We start from the raw sequence: 23,627 nt of genomic DNA on the forward strand, positions 1-23,627 counted from the left end.
AGCCAAATACCCAGAAAGTAAAATAAATGAAGGAACTTTCAACATTAGCTTTAGATTTAGAAATACTACAGGGCACAAACTGACACAGTGTGTGCGAGTCCTTCTGCACTCTAGCCCACACAAGTGTCTTTTAAATAACAGGACAGTTAGCGGTGACCAAACGTCTACAGAGCTGTGCCAGCATGGCAGTCCTGACAGAGTCACCACTGTGGGTGTAGAGGAAGAGACGTGTTACTTTCTTTTGTCCTTGGTGGCCTCTCATTCGTAGGGTCTTTAGCAAATGTCAGTTTTGCATTCTTTTTTTTTTTTTTTTTTCTCCCAGAATGGGATTGCAGAGGCACTGAGGAAACAGTTTGCACACATAAACACCAGTGACCAAGAAAAACCTATGGGGTCCCCTTCACATGCAGGTTTGTTGCAACATCTTCCAGACAGATCACACACGAGTAATTTCAGTGAGTCATGCTGAGACAACATGCAGTTCTCTGATCTCATGCATTAGTCACTAAGATGTGTGGGTATATTTTGAGTTCTTAGACATTACTGCAACTAAATCCTTTAAAAAATAAAATGCTTTAATAATTCACTATTACTGATTAGCTCACAAGTGTGGACAATCTCTTGCTACAGGCTAAATCAAACCAGCTTGAATTCATTTAGTATGTAGCACCATTTGCTCGGGGGGCCACTCTGACACTGGGAGGGAATGAACCCTGGGCTGCCATGGGCAAAGGCCAGAAAAGAAAAGGAAATGTGAAAAAAAATGATTATATTTTTTTATATATACACTAGAATTTTACCAAGAGGCATGGGCAAACAGCTAAGATCTTAAATGACAATGTCTTCTACTCACATCTGAAACTGAGGCAGGTTTTCAGATGGCAAAGCTAGGGCCAAGTCCAGAAATTTGCAAGCAGACAAGTACAGGTTCAACCATCTCTGGCTATTGTAGGACGTGGAGAAACCATTGCCGCCTGTGTATGTTGTCTCCAGACCAGCAACAGATGGGCCAGAAGTTCTAAAATAAATTACAGAATGCAGGTGAGTCATAACAGCCTTCTGCCACTATGGGAACATCATCTTTCTGACTTGCCTTTACAAACACAAAACTATTTACCAGCTTAATCCTGTATCCATACAACAAACTGGAACATTGCAAGTCTGTGTTATGGGTGGAGTTTTGTGTGTATATATAAAAAGCAAGATGTTAATATATAATAAATATGTTACACTGTATCTCATTCCCATCCGACATCCAATTTAAAAGAAAGTTTAAAATTGCCAGTCATGTTGAGATCACTTTATTTTAGGGGAAAATTTTTCAAAAGAACAAAATGAATCTAGGAAAAAAGCAAAGAACACAACTTGGGCAAATAACTACTCTGTTCTTTTGAGAAATCTGCCTCTACTTCTGGCATTGACCAAAACTGGATCATTCCATGCAGAAGGTAGATAGGACAGAAAAGGACGATGACACAAGAAAAATTATCTACCTTATCTTTATGTCTTTTAACACCAGAAAAAAAAAAATCACATTTTTATTTAGACCCAGTGCATCAGTCTTGTTCTAAATAAGTGTATGATACAGAAAAGCTATAAAGTCATGCCATGCATATTTTAATGGCAGAAGCAGTGTCATTTCAGCCAGGAAGACACTGTAAGAACTAACATACTTGTATTGCATGATTTACCTTAGTGGTTTATGAGCAATCTGACAGTGGGACTTCTTTTTTTGTTTTGTCCCGAACAGTATGTCCTGAACTATCCTTTACTTGTCCTTCTCATTTAAGCTCGACAATTCTAAGACAAATAATTCTAAAGAATGAGTCAGCTGCCCATCAGCATGCCAGAAGACTGTTACCAAGTTAAATAAACGAGACATTTGTAAGTTTACCTGGAAATGTCTTCATCAGCGGTGAGCTCCTGTTCCATCAGTAAAAACACTTGTACCTGAAGATCAAATACTACATTTTAAATACCATTTTTTTAATGGATTGTGACTCAGGAAAGCGCTGTAGGGAGGCCTGAGTAATAAGCATTAGAGGAACTATTCAGAGCTTTATTTCCATTCCTGGATGATGAAACAGCCCCCTGAGCTCTGAGTGGACACTGGAACCCTAAAGCTCTTTCATCCTTTACATATAACCTGAGAAGCACAAACCACAAACTGGCACTTTTATGGCCAGGAAAGTTTTCAGAGGCTAATCACCTCCACTACTTAGAAAGAGAGCAAGACCTAAAGGAAATGAGAATAAAGAATCACATAACAGAACAGTCAAGCTCAGATGTGAATTCCCAGAAGTAATACAGACGTGTCCACTGAAAGTAGTTCCAGGACTGTGGTAACTTGTGTAAAGGCCAGGGGACAGCACAGGAATTAGAATGTCACAATGGGCAGACTGGGTTTTCTATTATTTATACTATTGATAGGCTCAAAACAAATGCATCTATTGCTAGAACAATTCGCTTGATCTTTAAAACACTTTATATAACTTTTCGCTTTCTATTGTTTATATCTGTTATTAATGAAGGGCTAGGTTAGGTGCCTACAGAAACAAAAAACTGGAAAAAAAATAATCACAGCAGTAATTTTGATTTGCTATCTGTGTTAACCAGTGTCTTAGGAACTCCTTGCCAAACAGACTAAACGGATCACAGGATGCACCAACCACTCTCCTCCATTCCCATTGCCAAAGCAAAAGAGTGGAGCCAACATTGGAGACTCCACAGGTAGCAGCTCTGAAAACAGATGCTTTTCCTGTCTTGCTATGTAGAGTAAAAGAAGAGAAAGAAGAAAGCTGAGTCAGGTCTTGTATAAATCTAGTTACAAAATTTCAGCCTTGGTGTGATCTGAATGACCACCAATTGCCAATACAATCTAGATTCTGACTCCTTCTTTATGTGGGTTCTCATCCTAACTGCTGGAGGAAGAAGGCTGAATGACTAGGAAAGTAGAAACAGGGGACACTGAGCACAGCAGCAATGGGAATTGTAGAGAGTGTACACATACACAGGCAGAAATTCAAGTAGGAGTCACTATGGAACAATGAGGGCACATGCAAATTTAATAATTCAGGAGACATCTGAACAGCTTAAATAGCCTCAGCCAACAGATATTCTATTTGGTTGCAAAAAACAGACATCAGGACTATGAAAGTAAGTCAGCTTTCAATTTATGTCCATTGTACATTTACATGCACAAAATCTAGAAAAGATTTTCTTAAAAACATTGAGGTGGAACAAGGCTCCATCTCAGATTTGCACCAGTTTTCCGAGTCATGAATTCTAAATGCAACTCACCAGTTCAGTGATCATGGTTGGCCAGAGAGAGGTAAGGTGCTGTGGAGACATTCTTAAAAGCAATACTCTGAAAAACAGGAACACTTGGGAATGAAGGGTGGGCACCTGGGGCAAACGGAGACTTTCTACCAGCCTTTCTGAAACAAAAAGCCAAGGTTTCCTCAGTTCAGAATAATTTCAACTAATGTTTTCTCCTTCCTTCATTTACTCTCAACTTTTACTTTCAGTATCTGCCATATTACTGTTTCAGTACTTTGCTACAGTTCTAGTCTGTCAGCGTATAAAAGAACCACTTTCACCAAGCAACAAACAAAAGCAAGAAACCTCAATATAGTACAGTTACATATTTTGATTAAAGTCCTCCAGATAAATGAATGCAGCAGTGCATCTGGGAGCTTTGTTCACCTTATGCAGTGTTTCACCGATTACAAAAAGAGGAGTCAACAGATTCCAAACAATACAACAGCCTGAACAGCTAGGATATATTATTATTAAAAGGCTGAATCATCATAGTATATGGGATATTACACAGGGATTACATGCTCTTATTTAAACATAAGCACCTCTAAACATTCAACATATCAGAAGCAAATCCATAAAGAAAATTTTCAGTCTAATCACCACATGCACTTTGCAGTTCAGACCAGTAAAACCACCTGGTATCTTGAACACAGTAAACCCAGCCAGTGACTGGGGGAAAAAAACCTTTAAAAAAACCCCAAAAACAAACAAAACAAAACACAAAAAAACCTTCAAAGACTAAATCCTGGAACAAATGAAACAAGAAAGATTATGCAATTGACTTTCCATATGGAGGAAGAGACTGAAGTGTCCACCTTGGTAGTACTAAAAGACAATGTATTTAGAAGCTGCTGTTGTAACTACTTGGATCATATTAGAATAAAACTAAGCAGCTCCCGTTCCCAATCACTTAAAAACGTCACTAGAAGAGGTATTCTTCAGTGATAAATAGGGCAGATAAACAGAACAGCAGAAAAAACAGAGAAGTCAAGAATTCAAAACTTCAAGGTCAGCCCTTCTATTTATCCCAAGTTGAGAGCTGTTTATACTTCAGATATTCATATAAAAGTGCACATTGCAGGTACCCAAGGACATTGATCAAGGTATAAAATGACAGATCAGTGAAGTAACCTGGATAAAAGTCAACTGGTAATCACAAAGTATGTGTAGTTTGTAATCATTTAAGACTGAAAACATTTTAACCAAAATGTGCAGAAACTTTGCATCTAGCCATGGAAATGGTACCGCATACTGATATTCCAGGGGACAAATTTACCTGATGTTACCCTGTCGTACAAATACTCCTCAGTTAACATCAAAGTCCAGAAGTCCACTATATGATACAATTTTACTGACCTTGTATGTCTGGAAGGTATTTCTGGTACTGGTCTATCTCACTGCTAAAAATTGCAAAAGCCAGTCTCTTCAGGAGCATAGCACGCTGTTCCAGCTCTGCATCTCGATTAGCAAACAGATTGAGTGAGCTGCTCTGAGCCACAGCCACTCGTGCTGAAAGAAAAAAAAAAATGCATAGCGCAGAGATGAACTTCAAAATTTCCTTTCTGTTTCACTTTAAGGCACAAATAACTCTTACTTTCATTGCACAAATGTAGTTCAAAAGTAGGTGAAGATGCATGTTCTGCAATTTGTATTTTTTAACAAAAAGGCAAACAAAAACAACAACAAAAAAGCAACAAAAAACCCCAAACAAACAAACACGACCACCCTCATCTGCTCTGCTTAATCAGCTTTGCCATATAGGCAAAATCTAGTGTGCCAGGACGGTCTCAAATTCTTTCACTTCAAGTTATCTTATGGAATCTCTAGAAACAAATAGTTGAAGAAAACATGAAAAACACTGAATAAATCAAACAGATCGGAATAAATGGTGAACAAATTTTATTTTATTTTTTTTAAGATATTTGTTCTCCCTTTAAGGTTTCCCTTGGAGAAAAGTCACTGCTACATCAATAAATACTTACTCATCAAGTCTCTGAATGTGGTTTTGTCATGTGTCATCAAATTATCCATAATAGCTCTCCAACTAAAAGAAGATTGCACACAAATCAGAAGAGCAAGAAAAAAGCAGGAACTTACAGGAATATTTACAGAGCTTTTTCTGCTCTTTGAATTCAGGCTAAGGCTTCTAGTGCAAGCTCTCTGCTATACAGGTACCATTTACTTGGCGCAATTTGATCTGAAACTGTATTTCCTGCCCCCCCTTCTCAAAGAAAATAAGGGATGCCATCCAGAGGGACCTTGACAGGCTAGAGAGGTAGGCCTGTGTGAACCTCATGAAGTTCAACAAGGCCAAGTGCAAGGTCCTGCATGTAGGTTGGAGTAATCCTAAACATGGATATAGGCTGGGCAGCGAATGGACTGAGAGCAGCCCTGTGGAGAAGGACTTGGGAGTATAAGTAGATGAAAAACTGACTACGAGCTGGCTATGCACACTCACAGCCCAGAAAGCCAGCTGTATCCTGGGCTGTATCAAGAGAAGCATGACTAGCAGGTCAGGGGAGGTAGTTCTCCCCCTCTACTCCACTCTTTGAGATCCCACCTGGAGTGCTGCCCTCAGCTCTGGGGTCCCCAGCATAAGAAGGACATAGACCTGTTGGAATGGGTCCAGAGGAGGGCCACAAGGTGATGAGATGGCTGCAGCACCTGCCCTATGAATACAGACTGAGAGAGCTGTTTAGCCTGGAGAGGAGAAGGCTCTGGGGAGACCTTATGGTTAGCTGCCTTCCAATACTTTTAAAGGGGGCCTACTGGAAGGATGGGGAGGGATTCTTTATCAGGAAGTAGTGATAGGAGGAGAGATCAGAGTTTTAAACAAAAAGAGGGTAAATCTAGATTAGATATTGGGAAGAAATTCTTTACTGCGAGGGTGGTGAGACGCTGGCCCAGGCTGCCCAGAGAAGCTGTGGCTGCCCCATCCCTGGGAGTGCTCAGGGCCAGGCTGGATGGGGCTTGGGGCAACCTGGTCTGGTGGAAGGTGTCCCTGCCCATGGCAGGGGGTTGGAGCTGGATGATCTTTAAGGTCCCTTCCAACCCAAACCATTCTATGATTCTATAAAAAGTTAACCACTTTTTCCTCATGGAAAAAACAGATTAAAAAATAGTATCTTGAAATTGAAAAAAAAATTTACTTCTGCATAGAAATATACCTTAGGTAAGCGAGTTTCACATTTCACGTGGTAATCTGAAACACAGAATATCCCTCTCTATTTCTCTCAACAGAGATCTGTTGGGAAATTTTGGTCCACATTATACATACTCTTGTGTAATGGTATACATAAGATTTGTAACTGCCGTTGACATAAGCAGGAAAAAGAAAGTCTTACTGGTTAACACACGAGGCATCCATCTGGAAGAAACTGGAATCCATAAAGAGGTCAAATGCTTCCTTTTTCCATGCTCTCCTTGTATACTGATACCCACTAAGACTGCTTAATAATTGGACACAGGCTCGATAGCTGGATGCATTATGAGCACTAAAAAAAAAAAAAAAAAAAAAAAGCCAGCATGAAACAATTCTGAATTGTTGTTTTCTATAAAGTCTGACAGACATCTCTTCCTTATTACGCTTGTTTCAACTTAATTGTCACCCACCAAATTTCAACTGGCTGTAGTGATCTACATCAATTCAATATATTGTAAAGATACCTGTGATTACGGAGGTAGGGAACAACATAGTGCATAATATTTACAAGCAAAGGAATAACCCTCTCTTTTTCATCACTGTAGAAGACCATATCCAAGAGATGAGCCAAAACCTGTATAAGGAGAGGAAGATAGTTATCATGCATTCTCAAATTGCTTTTCATCTACTGTTCAGCCTTTTTTTTTGGTATGATGTCCCTTACTGAATGTTCTATTTTATAATGGAAGTGATCAAATTTCAGGTACTATACAAAATCCAGAGCATAAATGTCCCATCATTTTTAAGACAAACTAATGTAAAAATACAGAAGCACAAGCTATTGGGCAAAGCATTCTACAGAATAAGCTACAAGCAAGAAAAAAAAATAATCAAAGACTGACTGTAATTATCAGCAGTAAATAACGCATACCACTAATAACACACAAAATTTGCCACCAAAAAAGTTTTCTATACTGCTTTATGCCTCATCCATCTCACTGAATCCTTATAACTGTGTTAGTAACAAAGTTTTATATATTGTTATATGACAGGACCCAGAATACATTCACATCAATGTGTCCCATCAACTCCCTTTCCCCAGGCTTCTAGTCCAAAGCTTTTCACAACATACAAGTATACTATAAGACAGTAGTTACTACATTTGAGAAGATATTTACCTCAGAAAGTAAGGTCAGTGCATGGACACTATAAACAGATGGAGTTATGTTTGAAGTTTCCATTGCTGGAGACAGTATATCTGAATAAGGAAAAAAAAAAAAAAAAGTCCAGAGTTAGTTTTCTTAAGCTATTATTTACCTTACAAGCATATTTTAAAAGCAGATATTCTGAAGACTTTGCTAGATACATTAAGATACTACTGCCTGAACAATACTGAGGCATTTTTAATGTATTCAAATATAGTAAAGCTGTCCTCTTTGTTAACTTTGGCTTTAGGTTTTGTTTAAAATACAGATTAAAATGAAACTACCTTCAACATCCGATTCTAAGTTGTTTCCATCAACCATAATCTTGGGGGAAGGCTTAACCTCTAAGTTTCGTCTTAGCCAAGTAGTCTGTTCCAAGGAAGAACCAGCAATTGCCCCAATGGCATCCACTATCTTGTGCGTTACATCCTGGTAGGTAAAAAAAAACACCTCAAGCATTTTAAGAACTTTGTGCAGAAAGGCTGTATTTTTTGTCCTGACGTGCTTTTGTAGAAAAATCTATATAACTAATTAAGTTTAGAACTGCCTTCAAATCACTTCTGTTCTATATTATCAATTAATAAGGCCACAGCAAAAGAGATTTTTTCAAGAGATTATAAATAGTACTAAGCAGAATATAGTAAAGAGCCGATTCAGATTACAGAACTGATATACCAGGTAATTCTAGAACATTCAAGCATTTATTGTTCAATATTTTCAAAAGGAGACACACACATAAGAAATTTCTTACCTGGAGATCTCTTTGATCTTTCTTATTTTCTAGAGTTGGGTTTTTCATAATGAACTCATTAAGAACACTGAAAAAAATACACAAGTAGATATGGATTTTCTTCTCACAATACATTATTCAGCAATTTTAAGAGTTAGGACAAATCTGAAGAAATTTATGTGCACAATATTTATTTAGTAAGCCTTCAGTCATTGCTATCTATCAATATTCTAGAAAACATCCTTTCAATTTTCTTAAGTTAAACTACTATGGTATGATCAACATTATCATGAACACATTTTACTAGATTACACACAAAGTTATCTTCAGCACTGTTTACTAGGGAAGATAAATTCCAGAAATTCAAGAAAATGGTCCTTGAAGCTTTATACAGAAAATCATAATCAATATTTTATTTCTAACACACCACAAACAGCTTTCATACTGAGAATGAATCCTTTCTAATGGGTTGCAAATCTACACGTACCTAAGAAATAGTCATTGTAGTTATTTTCTAAGAAAAATCAGAAACTTTAATGTACTGTTTGAAGAGCCTAAATCGCTCAAATAATCAGTAAGGTAAGATTGTGGTTTATATCACATTGTAATGTAAAATTTAATATATGTAACCCCCATTCCTCAGAGAAGAAACTTACTTAATAAAACCCTCAAAATTTGGGCAGTAGCTCTATCGCTCAAAAAAAAAAAAAGTGTTAAAGATTTGAAAATACTAACACTTCTGTTTGATTTTACACACTTAGATTTTGAGCTTATTTGGAAATAATTTGTGGATATCAAGAGCACTTACCCAAGTATGAGGAATTGTCCTGGAGCTGGAAGACCAACCTGGATGGAATCTTTTAACAGAAGTAGCAGTGCTGCCCAGCTATCTACTAAGCTGGTCACTGGAATCCTAAGAAAGAGCAGTGATGGCAATGAAAACCACAGCTTCTCCCTCAGGTATTCCCCATTTTTTTTTCTACCTCACAATTCTACTGTCAGATATTGTGAATCAACATTCATACAGATTCTTTGTGTTTTCATTTAATATTAGGTGGCTATATCAAGTCACTAAGAAAAGATGGGAGAAGAACAGTGTACTCAAAAGATGTACTTTTCAGTCCAAAGTCAGGATGGTAACGAGTTACAGCACAATTAAGATCAGCTCTCTTTGGGCAGGGGGCAGATTTCCAGCAGGATTTTAAGGTGGGGGAAGAAAGATGATGCAGAACTAGGAAACTCCCAAAATGAATCCCTTTTTTATGACACCTACAGTTCAAACCCATTCTTCCCTCATGATTTATATTACACAGGCTATTTCTTATCCAAGGGATTATAAAAAGATGTAAAATATTAAAATTGTCCATCTGCTTCTTAATGACAGAAGAAATTAAACTTCTTGCCTTACCTCTGAGTATAAGCATAGAAAAACTGCAACATGCATACTTCCAGTGAAAGATGTTTCTAGAAAAAGATACAAAACCTGTGTCATCAGGAAGAATAAAGTGACTTTTCTCCTCACTTGCCAGGGCAAAACTGACAATGCTATAATGTTACTGTAGTGTCTGAAGATATAGCTTATTTCATTAACAGGATATTATGAATGTCCATTTAGGCATCCTTCTATGAAGTTATTCTCCCCTTTTTTTTATTCCCTCTTTTCTCCCCTTCCCTTTCCCACCTGGAAAAAAAAAAAAAAAATCAACCTGAATCTAGGATATGCACCTGTTTTCCTAATGTAAGCAGCCTATCCCCATGAAACACTGTCTTGTACAGAAGCAGTAAACATGATTCTGGAGTTGTTCAGTAAATGGTAAATGATTAAGCAGGTATGACTTCTCTCCAGAAATTCATCCACCTGTTTGATATTGTGAAAATATATAGAGCAATGAAGCTGGTGAAGGGTCTAGAGAACAAGTCTTACAAGGAGCAGCTGAGGGAACTGGGGGTGTTTAGCCTGGAGGGAAGGAGGCTGAGGGGAGACCTTATCGCTCTCTACAGCTGCCTGAAAGGAGGCTGTAGGCAAGTGGGTGTTGGTCTCTTCTCCCAGATAACAAGCAATAAGACAAGAGGAAACAGCCTCAAGCTATGTCAGGGGAGGTTTATACCAGGTATTAGTAAAAATTTCTTCACGGAAAGGGTGGTCAGACATTGAGGCAGGTTGCCCATAGTGGAATCACCATCCCTGGAGGTTTAAAAAAAACACGTAGATGTGGTGCTTAGGGCCATGGTTTAGTGGTGGACTTGGCAGTCCTGGGTTAACGGTTGGACTTGATGATCTGAAAGGTCTTTTCCAACCTAAATGATTTTTTGATTCTATGAAAATTTTCACACTGTACTGCTCAGCTTTGTGAATGAAGTATCCCAACCAGCAGTACCCTAAGCTTCAGTAAGAGGACATTAAATAAGTCAATAGCATCCCTGCAGTTTTCATACCTTGTCCTTTGCTATGGCTGGAGGCTGCTTCAAAACTTCTTTCACTGTTTGTATAACAGTCTCTGTTCTCATAACACTGATAGAGCGAACTAGTTCAACCAGTAGAAGTTGTTCTTCACCTGCTGTAGGAATAACCTAAAAAAATCAAATATATGCCACAGATTATCAGCACAGATAATGCCTATGCCAAAATTAAGGCAGCTGACCTCATGGGATTGAAATGTTAGTAAATAACAGTTCATCTACAGACTTGGAATCACTTATTCTTTTCCTGAAGAATTTGGGAAGATTATCCTATTCTAAAATAAATTTTGGTAGCTCCCCAACAGTACAGTTGCTAATTAGAAATGTAATATAAATATTCTCCATATTTCATACTATGTATTTTTTCACTGGAATGCTTGATTTTCTCCTTGCTTCTAAATCACTTAAAGCTATTAACACTATTTGAAGTGATCATTGTAGTATAAACATACCTTTGTCCTAGAAGTATTTTTATTTTGCCTCCTTTCATTCCACACAAATGCAATAGCAGCCATGAAGTGAACACCATGATTCATTGAAATCGGACCCAAAAGTTCAAGAATCTGCTGCCTCAAATTCTGAAATATGGAATCAGAACACATACACCTTTAGATAAACTCTCAGCATTATGTTCAAAACACCTAGTTATAAAGCCATACTTGGATGGTAACTATCACTACCTTTAATAAAAATGGAAGGATGCACTCAGAGGGTTCATAAAGCTTTATTCTACATCTGGTGCTCTTAAATCATTTTATTCATGACTAAGACAAGGGAAGACAAAATACACTTGTTAAATACGCAAATAGTAATGAAGTGGGAAGCAACTGATAGGAAGGTACAAACTAAAAATGATCTGACAAACTCAAAAAGCATCCTGAAAAAAGACAAGCTGCAATAAAGGCTTGATATTTGCATGCAAAGGTAAGGCTATACAAATTCAGTGACGGAGGATGAGAAACTCTTTAGATAGCAGTGCTGCAGGGAAAAAAAAGTCTTGGGACTACAGTGGATCACAAACTCTTCATGACTACTTTGCAAGAAGAGGGAAGAACATTCATAAAGAGCCACACATAATGAAAGACATTAAATTTTTCTCCTGAAAGAACATACTACAACCATGTCCAGTTTTGGACACCTTCAAGAAACATACCACAAACCCACAGAACTCAAACTATAATGATTAGTGCTATGGAATATGACCTACGAGAAGGGCAGAAATGGGTTTGCATATATTCAGGAAAAAAACATGTAAGTGGAGATGCAACAATTATCAAATGGGTACAAGGTAATTAGGAAGAAGAAATGAAGATGATGTTCACGTCTGCCACAAATAGTGATGGACTTGCTTTGTAGCAAGTGAGATAAAGATTAAAAAACAGGAGTTGATGGGGAAATCCTAAAAGGAAGAAAATGCTACTCTGGAAGACTACAACATTCACTGCTGATACTCTTAAAAATGTGGGGTTTTAAGCATGTCAGAGGTTATTGAGACACACTTGGGTCAGGAAATTTATTTCCTGAGCTGTTTTATTGACCTCTTTTCTATGACAGGAAGCTTTTAGACAAAAACGCACTTTCTACCTGTTTTCTGTAAGTCGTTTTTACCTCGGTCAGAGATATTTCAGTAGGAATTGTCTAAGCTTGCAGGAAACTGCTATATATGATCCCAGAGTATGAGTATACATTTCATGCACTTGCCAAGAGTGTGGCTTCCAAAGCAACCTAGTTGTATTGAACCTTAAATATCTTTTTTATACTTTAGACACACAATTCTGTGGAGTTCCAGTTTTGTGTGTTTTTAACTACATCCACCAACTCCAAGGCTGCTACAAAAGCATCACCCTAAAGCAATGAGGTGAACAACTAAAATAACCCATCCTGATGCTACACTGAACAAACTGAATTCAAACTGGACTTTTTCATATACAGGACATGTTGAATGCTCTTTTGAATACTATGGATATGGGCAAATTAAACAAAAGCTGGAGCATACAGAAGGGTTAATGTTTAACCAGAGTACAAAAGCTTATCCTTTTTTCACAGCAGCAGCATAACATCATAGGCCATCAGCAAGTACATACCCACTTCCTTTCAGTGAGTAGGAAACCCTATGGGCAACACAAATATGACCATGGATGCTATCTGTGCAAAGACATGGAGTCTTAGATTAATTAGTCAATCTGAATGGCAAAGGTTGAAAAGGCTGTAACACAGCATCACCACAAACCGGATTTGATAGTATTCAATTTATTTAAGGAAAACCTATTTTAAAATATTTCTAATTTAAATGATAATTTCCTATTAAATAATATGAAGTATAAGAAGTTTGAACTGCTTCCAATAATTGGGCTAGGCAGCATTCTCAGTATAGTCCTGTTTGAGCCCTTCCCAGGTTCTCTTTATGACCACTAGCTCACCATTTGCTATGACATTTCCCCGCACACAGCAACATCATTGCATGGGAATTGCATGAATAAAGGACCTAGTTCATAAGTACTAGATGCTTTAAAAGAAAAGTTCTCTTTTGTTAAGATTTTCCATCAATATATATATTTTATATCTTTTGAGGCATAAAAAGGTGGGTTAAATTTTTTCAGGATAGATTTAATTTTCTTTGTAGAAAGTAAAGAGTTGAGACATTTTTGTCTTGAATTGATATACTCAAATTTAAAAGCAGATTCAATATCCATTTATAAAATTTATTTATAAATATCCATTTATAAAAGCCCTACCTGTGAGGTAGGTGAGTAGATGAGACCAGAGGCATTAAAACTTGATTTACATTTAAGGGAATGGAATTGGATTTAGTTTGATAAAAGTATTAATGAACAACTTCGATATTATCCCTGATATTCTGACCTTTGTTGACCCAAGATTAATAGTGGTAATGGATGCAGCAGCAGCAGTAGTTTTCTCTGAGGAATCTGCAAGGTGAAGGATGCTCCACAGCAAAGTCACAGAAGACATGATCATATGCAAGATTGAGAGGATCCCATTGCGTGCTTCAATCAAGTGCTTCTGATCTACATTAACCAAAAGCTAGTGGATTTGAAGGGGAGAGAGGATGAAGAACATTAAATATCTACATAAATAGCATAAATAAAACAGTGTAAATTAAGACTTAACAGACATGGAAGCTTTCAACCTTAACTCTTCAAAATAGTTTTTCAGTAATTCTTATAGTACATACAGGTTTTGAGTCTAATAAAAATAATAGTTACAGAATCTTCTCAGTTGCACAATATCAAACATATTCTGAACACATGAGGCCTCACGTCCACAGCAATCGATTTTGTATTATCTGCCTATATCTTCACAAAACAATTATTTCAAAAGTTTAAATATAACTAAAACTCTAGGTAAAATTATTTACTTGCACAGACAATAAACAGTTACTTTGAAATTAATGGAAGGCTAGGGGGCATAAGAAGAAAAAAAAAAAAAGCAAAACCAAGATTGCAGAGAGAGAGAACAGCACAAAGATTTTCTTGCAGAATCTGGGGCAAATTCTTAACAGAGACTGTGCTTAGAATATCAGATCTAAAAATACTGCTTGAATAAAAAGATAAATTATGAATATACAGAAGGAGTAGAAAGTTCTGATATATTGCAAGATGAACACAGTCCAGCCAGAAAGTAATAGGATAGGCATCAGTATGGGAAGTTCCACAAAACAAAGTCAGCTCTAAGAAGTGGCATTTTAGAGGTCTGAATGTTAAGGAAATCCTACTTATTTCAGGATAACAAAAACCACCCCTAAACCCCAAAAAACAAAACAAGAGAAACAAAAAAGTCTAAGACTATTCTCTCAAAAGTATAATTAGTAGAAAATTGGGTTTCTGTTTGAGATGTGTATATAATCAATAAAAAACATAGTTAAAAGAATATATTTGGTATTTTTCCCACTCGGATCTTCGTATTTGCTAATATAACCACTGTCCTTAATTAGACACATATTGCATAGGAACCTCTCAGACACCAAGATAATTTTACCTGATGATACTGTGTAGATGGATCCAGGAGACAGTAATGAATTATTGTTGTAATCCCTTCTAATAAAGTGAGAACCATATCTGGGGGAGTCACTGATGCCATCCAGAGAGGCCTAAAATAAGAATTTATATTTTGGTTTTTAATGGCTTAATCTGTTTGTAAAGCAATTCAACACAATCAAATCTGCTTAAAAAGATTATACACCTCTACATACACATACCTATTATCAGATAATCCTGTTTCATACTTATACTGCTGAATTAAATTATCCAAGTTCCTGCAGAGCTGAAGAGTCACTGAAACAACCACCCTTTGAAGAACTTTTCCCATGTAAGGCAACGTAGAAGTGATAAGGCCGATCCACTGAGGATGCATTTTACAGGCACAGTGCTGGTGTAAAGCTCGTATCACTGCGCAGAGAAACATGCCTTGGCAGGTTATGGGCTGGGAATGTAAATACTGAAGAGAAGTCATTGGCTGCTGGGGGCCAATGTGCTCCAAGTCCGTTATGACAAAGTCAAAGCCTGTTTCATTTTCCTCAGGCACAGTCATTACTCTGTGTTCCAACACAATTAGCCGTTGAAGTACTTTTAAAAGCTGCGATTGCAGAGTACTACCACTGTCAAATTCATCTTCAGAAAAATTTATAAGGCTGTCTTCAGAGAAGCCTTCTTCTACAGCCACTACGTTTTTCCCAGCGATCTTTTCACTGTGCCATTTCTGTGCACTGAAGATAGAAGATAGCAGACAATGTAGGATCACTTTCTGAACCTTGCATTTGGACAACATGTCCGAAATAAAACTAGGAAAGCCCTTTGCAGAGCTTTCTATCACTTTTGCCAACTCAGCAAAGAGAAGGGTCAGAATTTCTATACTCATCATTTGCATATTACGGTTTCCTATTAGATCTTGCGAAGTTACTTTAACATGAGTCGGATAGTGGCTCCGCATATAGTACAAACACAAGGAGATAAGAATTTCTATGTACATAGAGCTCCGAAAGTTATGGTTGGAATCAACTGGGATGTGACTATAGAAATCCTTGCCCATAACTGATATTCGATGCCTGGCTAGAAGGTTCTGGAGCAACGAAAGCTGAGGAGTGTATGCATTGTTGACACTGGTAGTGGAGATAGCACTTACAAAAGCTGAAGGGTTTGTTTTGAGAATTGCTTTAATTGCAGAAAAAGCATACAATGTCCTTGAAGAGTCATACAGCTGGAGATAAAGCAGCACATGTTGATACAATGGGTGGATATTAAAGCTGGGAGATTTTCTCATGCCTGGGGACCCCACATCACTTTCTATTTCTGAAATTTCTCCTTCCCCACAACTGTACCAGTTTTCTAAATCAAGACCATCACTAAAGAAGACATTTGTTTGTTTAAGCTTTTCTGTTTGTGCTTTCTTCTTCTCTTCATCTTTCCGTTTAGCTATTTTCACCTTAGGTTTTGCACCTGGTTGCTTACCAGCCTCTTTAACAATTGTTTCTTTTTCTGACATTTTTTCTGGTAGCTTTCCTTTAAAGCTGAACTGAATACTACTGTGGCTTTGCTTTCTGGACTTTGATTCAGTGGAAGCAAGAGTGAGATCAGAGAGGGATTGCTGGCTTTCTGCAATACACGGTGAAGAGTTATTTCTTGAAATTTCATCTTCTAAGCTCTCAAGTCCAGTCTCAGTTGAGGCTGATAGCAATTGGGAGCTGTCATTACTAAGCAAACTACTCTGACTACTTTGAATATTTTGATCTTCATTTTTTGTCACCTCCACAGAGTTATCCAGAGGACTGAATTTACATGAAGTATCTTCAGAGCGTAGACTATGTTTAACAGGTTCAGCCTCTTCGCCAAGCCCACTTACAACTTTGCATATAAGATCTGTAACCACCTGTTGCACAATTTCATCAGGCGAGTCTTCTCTCAGAGTCTGAGAGCTATCTTGAGCACTCAGGCTTTCTGTTTCCACTTCATAACTGATGTTGTCTCCAGTAGATGACTGAGAACAGCCAGAGTCAGAACTCTGCAGTATTTCAACTTGGTGGTCAGGAAGGTCAAAATCAGACACAACCATTGGTATGGTCTCACTGCTGGTACTTAACAACGAAAGTCTGTCACTCAGAGGGTTGACAGTCAGGCTGAAATTCTCCATTTCATCCATAGCAAGTTGTTTTTCATTGCCTTCTTTAGGTATAATAAGTTGTCCTTGGCTTACAGGCTCATGGGAAAACGCTTAAAGAAAAACACACAAAAAAATTTAAACACATAGTATTTTGTTCTTCAGAGTAAGAATTTAGAATATAAACATTTATCAAGACTTCAGATTATAAAGGCATGGTAAGTAGTGTCTTTCCACTTCACAGGAGAAAAAAAAAATAATGTTAATATGCAAATGACACACATTCACATGACCAAAGCAAAATTCCTTTAGCAGCAGACCTTAGTGAAACTGCAAAATTCTCCCATGAAAATTTAAGTGGTCTCATCTGCTTGTGTTTTCATAAAAAAAAGAATTATTAGTATATTACTAAAATTACACAATACATGCAAACACCTTCAAACCTTATCAGTATGTTTGCAGCCAGCCCCACATCAGAGGTCCTAATTCATAAAAGCATTTCATTTCTTGGTTAAGCTTCAAGCCATATTCTTAATTTCTACTGAATTTCAGTAAGACACAAGAAAATTTACTAAGAACAACAAAACCTCAATTATACTTGGGATGCCAAAACTTGAATTAGAAAAAGCGTGCACAAAGCAGTTGCTATTCCAGCACTTTGTTTTGAGAGTCACCCACAAAAATTTGTACTCTGCTTTTAATACTGCCTGCAAATAACAAATAGAGTAAGGAACTTCCTACAAGTCTTCTTGAGTACATACCATCAGCACAACTAAACTTCTGCATAAAGTGCTTTTCATTTTCTTCTTCAGGGTGATAGGGAGACTTAGTCCAGTAACATTCAGCCTGTACCCGCTGAACAGAAACTCGCTGAGTTTTTGGATGGAGAAGCAGTAGGAGCAAAGGCTCAAGAACCCTTGCAATATCATGTCTCTGAAGCACTTGATTTAACCAGGCTTGCCCCACTGACCATGTAGAACCATCCAAGCTATTAAGGCTGTCCAGCATGATAAACAAAGATCTAGAACAAAAAGAAGAATAAACCTAGCACAAATTCTACACTAAGAACAGAATAATCTCATTTTAATCTGATATATGATGAATTTCAACATGTCAGTACATACTCCAGTGTCTTCTCCATATAAACAGTATTTTCTTTGGAATCCAAACTTTGCAACCTGAAGTTTTATATTTCAGTCTAGCTTGAAGAAGAAATGGCCAGGAAGAGCTAGTAATAAAGTTAGTTAAGATAGCTACACTAATAGTAGCAGTTGTATAGTCAGTTCAGGTATTTGTACAGCTACTAGCATAACAAACTTTTGTTGCCTAAGTGCTAGTGCAGTACAAAAACATAAAAAACTTTAAAAGCCAATTCACACAGATGTATGGGAAAGAGAAGATAATTTATTCAAAAATCTTTTCATCATGGATGGAGAGGAGAAATATACTTGACAATTCAGCACTTCCTCCTGTAGTTTTCTTCTTTTAATAGTCTTAGCCTTTAGAATCCTTTCCAGACTTGGGGAAAAGCATTATATATATTGGACTCTGAATTTTACTGACTGTTTAACATCCTCCAGTAGTACACATTTGTAAGATCTTAGCTGTATGTACAGAATTTATCGCCACTTCTGCAATGAGTGACAGTATCAAGCCAAAGAAATAACAAGCATTTTACTCTGATTTCTACAGCAAAGTATGTATTAGAAAATTTAAATAAGCACTTTTCCACATTTGTACTAGCTGAGGAAGACTAGACTAGTTCAGAGTCTGGATCATTCAGTTTTTTCTAAGGTGGCAGTTTGATACCAGAACACAAAACAGAAAGCCTCTGCTGCTTGCCATAAATGACACACAACACACAGACTAAACAAAAGAACTTTCATATTATAGTGCTTACTTGCAATTTTGTTCTTAAGTTTTCTTAGCTTTACTGTTACTTTCCATTTTCATATAATTCAATTCTGGGTTATGTTCTCTCTCCTATATTTGTTTTTACCAAATCAAAGTAAGAGCTCAGATACTATGTTCAGTATACTCAAATATTTTAACCACAGTGACAGTCAATGAATCACGTGACTATTCCTGCCCTACTCTTTACAGCTACCATAAAAATTTACAGCTTACATAATCATGAAAATAATTTTGTCATTTCTTGTTCTCCTTCCTTGCTCTCACAGTTACACTGTAGTTCTCCAATTTCTAAACACTCTATGCTTCCACTACAATGTAGGTAAAGGTTCTGAAGCAAAATTATTTCAACTGAATCATACTTGCAATCACCAACCTGTCAAAAGTACGGCCAAAAGAAGAAGACTTATTAATATGAAGGTCACGGGTGAGATGCCATAGCACTGCAAACTTTGCATGAGCTTCCATTCTTACTTTCTGTGGACCAAATTATAAATTAGATCTATCAGAATATGACAACCTCTGATAAGAAGGGGAAGGAGGGAGGAAGGAAAGAAAAAAAAAAAAAAAAAAAAGAGGCATACAGCAGCTTAAAAGATATAACAAAACTGTTAACTTTTTTGACTATGCATTCCTATATTCCAACATTACAACCAGTAACAGGCAAAAATAGGTCTCTGTGAACAATTTAGTAGCATGAAAGGATTGCCCCCCTTCTTGATCTTGGCCATCTTAAGTTTCAAAAGTTAGCTTGAAAAAGTTCCAAATACTTAATGCAATAGCTTGAACAATACTTATTTTACTCCCACAAGTTGCACAGCTCTGTTTTCAGGGAGTTTATCTACATTTATCAAGGCACTAGAAGAGATCATGAAAAGATTGCAGAAAGAAACATGCAAGCTTTTCAATATGAAAGCTCGAGCATACAGAGGCAGAGAAAGAAGAAAAAGTTTTTAAAGATAGTGTCTGGAACCATGGGATTAAACACGGTACCCATGGAAACAAGGGAAGGAAAATAAGGTGGCTAGAAACAGACCTAAGAATTTTCTAACTAGATACAATGTAGTTAAAGAGTTCATCACTAATGCCAAATTTACCTCTGGAATTTAAGAGATTTATTTGTTTTATTTGGACAAATAGGACATGCTTACTGCCCAAGGGACTTCTAATGACTAGTAATAACATGCAGACTATTCAATGGTGAAAATGGTATTAAAGTAACAATTTTTATGCCTTAATCTTTTTACTGTGGCTGATCAAGGCAAAGTTATTTCAGCAAGGCTGTAAACAACAGTAAATGCCATGCTATGACACACATACATGGGCACATGTACTAAACCCAGCTTTACCTAAGAAAAAAGGAAGCTACTAAGCAGTTGTAGGGGTGAACAAACAAAGCACAGCAATCAGGACAGTTATATTGAGTAAAACATCAAAATTACTGTCAAATACAATCAGGGCTTATACTAAACTACTAGATGATAAGCTGAGACGAGACAAAGACTTTCACTTGTTTTTTTTCTTAAAATAAAATTATAGGGAATGAATAGTAGGTATATTTACCTCTAATCAAAATGAGACTGAACTAAGAACTTAAGACCACTGTGACAATCTGGTATACTTCCAGATTTAATTAACAACATACAGCTTAATAAACTTTGCAACACCTAATATGACCAATACCTGCCACAACAATGAAAACTTTAAGTAAAAGCTGCAGAATTTGAAAATTACAGAAAGGACAAGACTGATCACACTAGATGTAAACAAACAAAAAAAAAAGCCAGAAGCCAAACCCACCCCCCCACACCCCCCCGGCCAAAAACCCCAAGAGAAATGGCATTTTGGAAAGTAAAGCAAGCATCACATGTATTTAGGAAAAAATATGCTTCTCACAGGAAAAAAAAAAACCACAACACTGCTGCAAAATATCTACAATTAGACAAAACAATTCACTAATATCTGCCGAATACTGAGTGAAAATACCAACTCTCAAACACATACAGATGACTTTGTGAAAGTCCGTGCAATCCATGCTGAGAAGATGCAAGAAATCCTGTTTTCACAGTAAGCTTGGCAGAAATGAGTGAGTGCCACATCCACAGTCACTGTAGTTCACAGACCAGCCTAATAACTGAAAACTGTAAATCATTGGCAGTTTTCTCAGTATGCCAAGCTGTGAACTGCAGTGATTGACAGCCTGGCTCACATTTGCTTTTTTTGACCCGGTTACTCTCTGGTAGAAAGGAAAAAAGGTAACTGCCTCTCAAGTCACACAACCATGAGTTGCCAGAGCACCTAAGCTATCACTCATTCTGTTCAGGCTGCGAGAACAGTTCATATATCTGTAATTTGAACCACTACAAAGGTCTTAAGCGAAATGTCAACACTAACAGCCTCTCAAACAAATTCCCAGGGGAGGGGAGGGAAAAAAAAAAAAAAAAAAAAAAGCGTACCTGTCATAACAAGAACTCCTACTAACAACAGTAAAACCTAAGCATGTGCTTTATATATCAGGAATCTGAGCATAACTTTTGATAAGAGATACAGTCTCCTACATAAGTCTGTTGCTGAAAAGCTCCCTTTGTCTAGCATGAAACTGCAGAGGCTCATGACAGACTTAAAACCCCACCATTTGTCAATAATCTGAATATCTGCCAGCTGCAAAAGATTCTGAAAATACTATTCTGCTTTCATTAGCTAAACTGATAGCAAAACAGAAGTAATCATTAGGGCAGCCTATATAACTTATAAAAAACAGCCAGAGAGAGGCGGCATTTGAACAGCAATAAAGAATGGGAGAACTCCACCAAGTGGGGCCATGAGCAAACATTCTAACCTGTGGTAGCAGAACATGAGGCAGGACAAGGGACAAAGTAATAACAAGAAACGAAACAGTGTTATCAGAGGCAAAGAAGCAGCTCTCAGATCACTCAAGAGGTTCTGCTCAAATTATAGTCTGTAGCTTTTAACATGAGACAGAGATGAAAAGTAAAGACCTTTAAGAAAAGAGTAGCCTCAGTGGCATATTGCAAAGAAATGCACAGACGACTCACAACCCAGCTGCCATGTCAGTCAGCACAGAGGAGGCAAGCACATTTCCCACAAAGGCACAAATGCACAGAAAACTGGCAATTACTGTTAAACCAGTTTATTAATTGCCCTCTAGAACTGGCAAACATGGCAGAAATAGTCAGAATTCAAATCTTTTTAGGAGAAATAACTAGAGAAGAGAGGAGCTGCATGAGATTGAAGAGGCTTCTGTATGACTCTTCCCCATCAAAAGTATTTAGTTACTGAAATTCCTCCACTTCCCAACCTCACAGAAACACTTTAGCTGGAAATAATTAACTGAGACAAGTGTCAGAAGATGGAGCTCAGAAATATATAGCCCAGCCCTTGGGACCTGGAAATAAAATAAAATCTTATTAATTAAAGCCGCTGTATTTACATTCATTCTTACAAAAAGCCAGAATCAGATAATATACAAAAATGCTCAGAAAGAAAAAAAACCCAAACCCAACCCAATTCACTGCCACTTAAAAGAGAAAGGGAATTAAGGCTGAAGCAGCAAATTAATGAAATCAAACGCAGCAGACTTATAAGGATGTGTCTCACAAAGACGGAAAGGAATTGAAAACACATCTCAAACTGTAAAAATGTAAAATGTAAAAAAAATGTAAAAATGGTGACATAAAGAGAAAGGCAGTAAATACCTCAGCTAAGAGAGAGACAAAAGAGAAAGCAAAAGGTCAGAAAGATAAAAGGGACCACACACAACTCTCAAAGAAGCAATCCAACCCCACTATCAAGAAAAGCAACAGAGACGTGGTAATGACAATAATCTGGCTGTTGTTGCTTCTCCAAGTTCTGTGGAGGACAGGAAGCAGAAAGTCTAGATGCTGTATTAGAACAAATGATTAGACAAGATGTGAGCGTTAGATGAAATAGGAGGGAGCACACCAGAGGACTGAATTACAGCTGGACACAGCAAAAGTGTGCTTAAATTTGATGGAGCTGTAGAGCTAAAAAAAAGAGTGGTTAGGACAACTGGAACGGAATCTAGAAAATCTATATTCAATTATTAACATTACAAACACTTTTCAAAGGTTTGTGAAACACCTGGACATTCACGAAAACAGGGCTCAGCGCCTACAGACATAAGGTTATGGTTTCTTATGAGTGGGAATATAGGAAAGAGGGTGGCAGTGTCAGAGGAAAGGCAAATCTAATGTTTTTCATGCAAGTAAAAGATAAGAGTATTTTTAATGTTTGAAACAATGCAAGGCAACATTTTTTTCAATACTGAAGTTATTTATGCCCTTCCCTATGGCACCAAGTCCTTTTCCTAAATATATTTCTATAGTTATATACTTAACTCATCTTTTAGTAAATATCTATAAACAACTTGCCTTGTCTCTGTGAGTCAGCTGCTGACTAATAACATCTTCACAAATGCTAGAAGATGGAACGAGGTTGTGCAGCTGGTAGAACAGCTCCACACTCTTCTGGTGATGCTGAGGAGTTCCATCACCCAACTGGTCCCAAAGAGTTAAAGCTATATGCTTTGTAGATGAAAATAAAAGTTGCAAGAGACACAGGTGAATAAGTATCATGCCTTGTTTTGTTCTAGACTATGTTGAGCTCTCTGCAATGATGGGAGACATTACATCTCATGTCACCAAATGACCAACAGGCAATCTATAAAACTGTTCTGTTTTGTTTGTATGAACATAAGCAACTGTTT

The 23,627-nt window shown here is 37.3% G+C and overlaps 1 protein-coding gene across 11 annotated transcripts in view; it reads right to left on the reverse strand.

The window, feature by feature from the left end:
- DOP1A (DOP1 leucine zipper like protein A) overlaps positions 1-23,627 on the reverse strand; it is a 68,146-nt gene that overhangs the window by 5,673 nt on the left and 38,846 nt on the right. For 9 of the 11 annotated variants that reach the window (XM_056343874.1, XM_056343875.1, XM_056343867.1 and 6 more), the window contains 20 exons: positions 23,293-23,445; positions 19,257-19,357; positions 17,731-17,990; positions 15,075-17,082; positions 14,855-14,966; positions 13,721-13,900; positions 11,311-11,436; positions 10,835-10,969; positions 9,807-9,862; positions 9,207-9,311; positions 8,420-8,486; positions 7,953-8,097; positions 7,642-7,721; positions 6,988-7,097; positions 6,666-6,815; positions 5,304-5,365; positions 4,678-4,830; positions 3,301-3,437; positions 1,895-1,950; positions 854-1,018 (listed from right to left, as the gene is read on the reverse strand). In XM_056343874.1, coding sequence (XP_056199849.1) covers positions 854-1,018; positions 1,895-1,950; positions 3,301-3,437; positions 4,678-4,830; positions 5,304-5,365; positions 6,666-6,815; positions 6,988-7,097; positions 7,642-7,721; positions 7,953-8,097; positions 8,420-8,486; positions 9,207-9,311; positions 9,807-9,862; positions 10,835-10,969; positions 11,311-11,436; positions 13,721-13,900; positions 14,855-14,966; positions 15,075-17,082; positions 17,731-17,990; positions 19,257-19,357; positions 23,293-23,445 — 4,361 coding nt within the window. Of the gene's footprint in view, positions 1-853; positions 1,019-1,894; positions 1,951-3,300; positions 3,438-4,677; positions 4,831-5,303; positions 5,366-6,665; positions 6,816-6,987; positions 7,098-7,641; positions 7,722-7,952; positions 8,098-8,419; positions 8,487-9,206; positions 9,312-9,806; positions 9,863-10,834; positions 10,970-11,310; positions 11,437-13,720; positions 13,901-14,854; positions 14,967-15,074; positions 17,083-17,730; positions 17,991-19,256; positions 19,358-23,292; positions 23,446-23,627 lie in introns of those variants that run through there. The other 2 variants (XR_008822601.1, XR_008822602.1) reach the window with 2 other exon arrangements.

The sequence above is a fragment of the Falco biarmicus genome, chromosome 6, assembly GCF_023638135.1.
Source record: "Falco biarmicus isolate bFalBia1 chromosome 6, bFalBia1.pri, whole genome shotgun sequence".
NCBI lineage: Eukaryota > Metazoa > Chordata > Aves > Falconiformes > Falconidae > Falco > Falco biarmicus.